Source organism: Garra rufa, chromosome 14 (assembly GCF_049309525.1).
Source record: "Garra rufa chromosome 14, GarRuf1.0, whole genome shotgun sequence".
NCBI lineage: Eukaryota > Metazoa > Chordata > Actinopteri > Cypriniformes > Cyprinidae > Garra > Garra rufa.
In genome coordinates this window covers 23,905,013-23,906,538 of record NC_133374.1, presented here as the reverse complement: position 1 = coordinate 23,906,538, position 1,526 = coordinate 23,905,013, and the positions used below count along the sequence as shown (strand labels likewise).

At 40.5% G+C, this 1,526-nt stretch overlaps 1 protein-coding gene across 1 annotated transcript in view; it reads right to left on the bottom strand.

The window, feature by feature from the left end:
- Nucleotides 1-1,526, bottom strand: part of timm50 (translocase of inner mitochondrial membrane 50 homolog (S. cerevisiae)) — a 46,347-nt gene continuing 44,821 nt past the window's right edge. Inside the window, exons 9-11 of the mRNA XM_073817986.1 lie at nt 1,062-1,218; nt 874-980; nt 1-794 (exon numbers count right to left, since the gene is read on the bottom strand). Coding sequence (XP_073674087.1) covers nt 696-794; nt 874-980; nt 1,062-1,218 — 363 coding nt within the window. The 3' untranslated portion in view covers nt 1-695. The remainder of the gene's footprint in view (nt 795-873; nt 981-1,061; nt 1,219-1,526) is intronic.

The window sequence follows — 1,526 nt, the reverse complement described above, 5'->3', positions numbered from 1 at the left end:
TTACACACAGTACGTTATGGTTGGTTTATTGGAGATATTCTGGGTGTTTCACAACAAAAGCAATACAAAGAACATTCCACAAGCACATCCTCAGACACGATGGGCCATTTCTGTCGCGAAGAGAAATAGCACCAGATTGAGCTCTTTATTTGAGAGGTTCTCCTCAACACATAGCAACAGTTTCACCATGACAAAGACAGTCTCACTAGCAGCATGAACACAAATCCAAGGTTTGCGCCATGCGCTGTGCCGAGCAGACATTTTTTGTGAAGTCTAATATCAGGCTATTGCCTACAGCATCAGCTATGGACTTGAAATCTTGAAATAGGATCTACGTGATGGAAACAGCATCAGTTTTTCAGTTCATGTGGTGCTATGTAGTTCTTTGCTCTTGCAGAGATAAGGGAGCCAAGAAGTGGACAGAAACTGGTCCAACCACCCTAAAACATTTCTAATCAGTGAGACCATACATTAGGGCACCATATCTGTGTGTCTGCTGTCCAGGAAGTGCTATTTTCCATGGGAATGGAACGTCTTTTGGAAGGTAGCATCTTTTCGGTGTAGCCGATGTTTGATGTTTTTCCACACATGCCCTTCTGCTCCCACTGTCCACCTGTTTGACTGTGACCCTCATCTCAATGGCTGGCCACAGTCGAGGTGGGACCGTTTCAGGTGGGTGCGAGCAGGACGAGTCCTCACTGTTGCTTCCATGACCAGAAACGCCCTGCGATGGTACCTAAAGAAAGCCCTTGTTTCTTTTGTTGCACCAGCTCCGAAAGTCTCTGTTCTTCTTCCTGTATGTGCGAAATATTCATGCTGTGTTATTAAACACTACTACATATGGCATCTGGCATAAAGAGATGTAATGGGTACCTGTGCAAGCTGTGCTTGTCTTCTTTTGAAGGCTTCAATGGGGTCTTCCTCATGAGCGTAGTTCTCTAGTACCGAACGCACATCCTCCACTCCGCTGATGGCTATAGCTATTGATCATAGGGTTTGTACAAATGAATAATAATCCAACAACTGCCATTTGCCCTAAACTTAGGAACATGCATACTCACTTTTAAGGAAAGCAGCCAAGTCGTAGAGTGTGCGATCCTCTGAGTTGCCATCCCACTTGCGTAGCGCCATACCATTGAAAGGCTGTAGACCAAAGGCCTCTCGTTTACAGTCCACCACAATGACTTTAGAGGTGTCTCTGTTTAAACAAGACACGTCCTGCAGGACAAACAATTAGTGTCATTAGTGAATATCATTTCAGCATATGCACCATATACTTTTTTTTTAACAACAACGTTAAAAATTTTCTTTAGTTAAAAACAATGGAATCAGAAAAAGATTTAAAAGTGTGTTTAAGACGTAAAAAGAAGCCAGATTTAAACAAACACAAAATTAAAATAAATACAAAAACACTACAATAAAATTGCAAATTTAACTGTTTAATACAATACTTGTTGAAAAATACATAAATATATAATGTGATGTATCAAATATATATATGAATAAATTAATATCAAATTTGTATT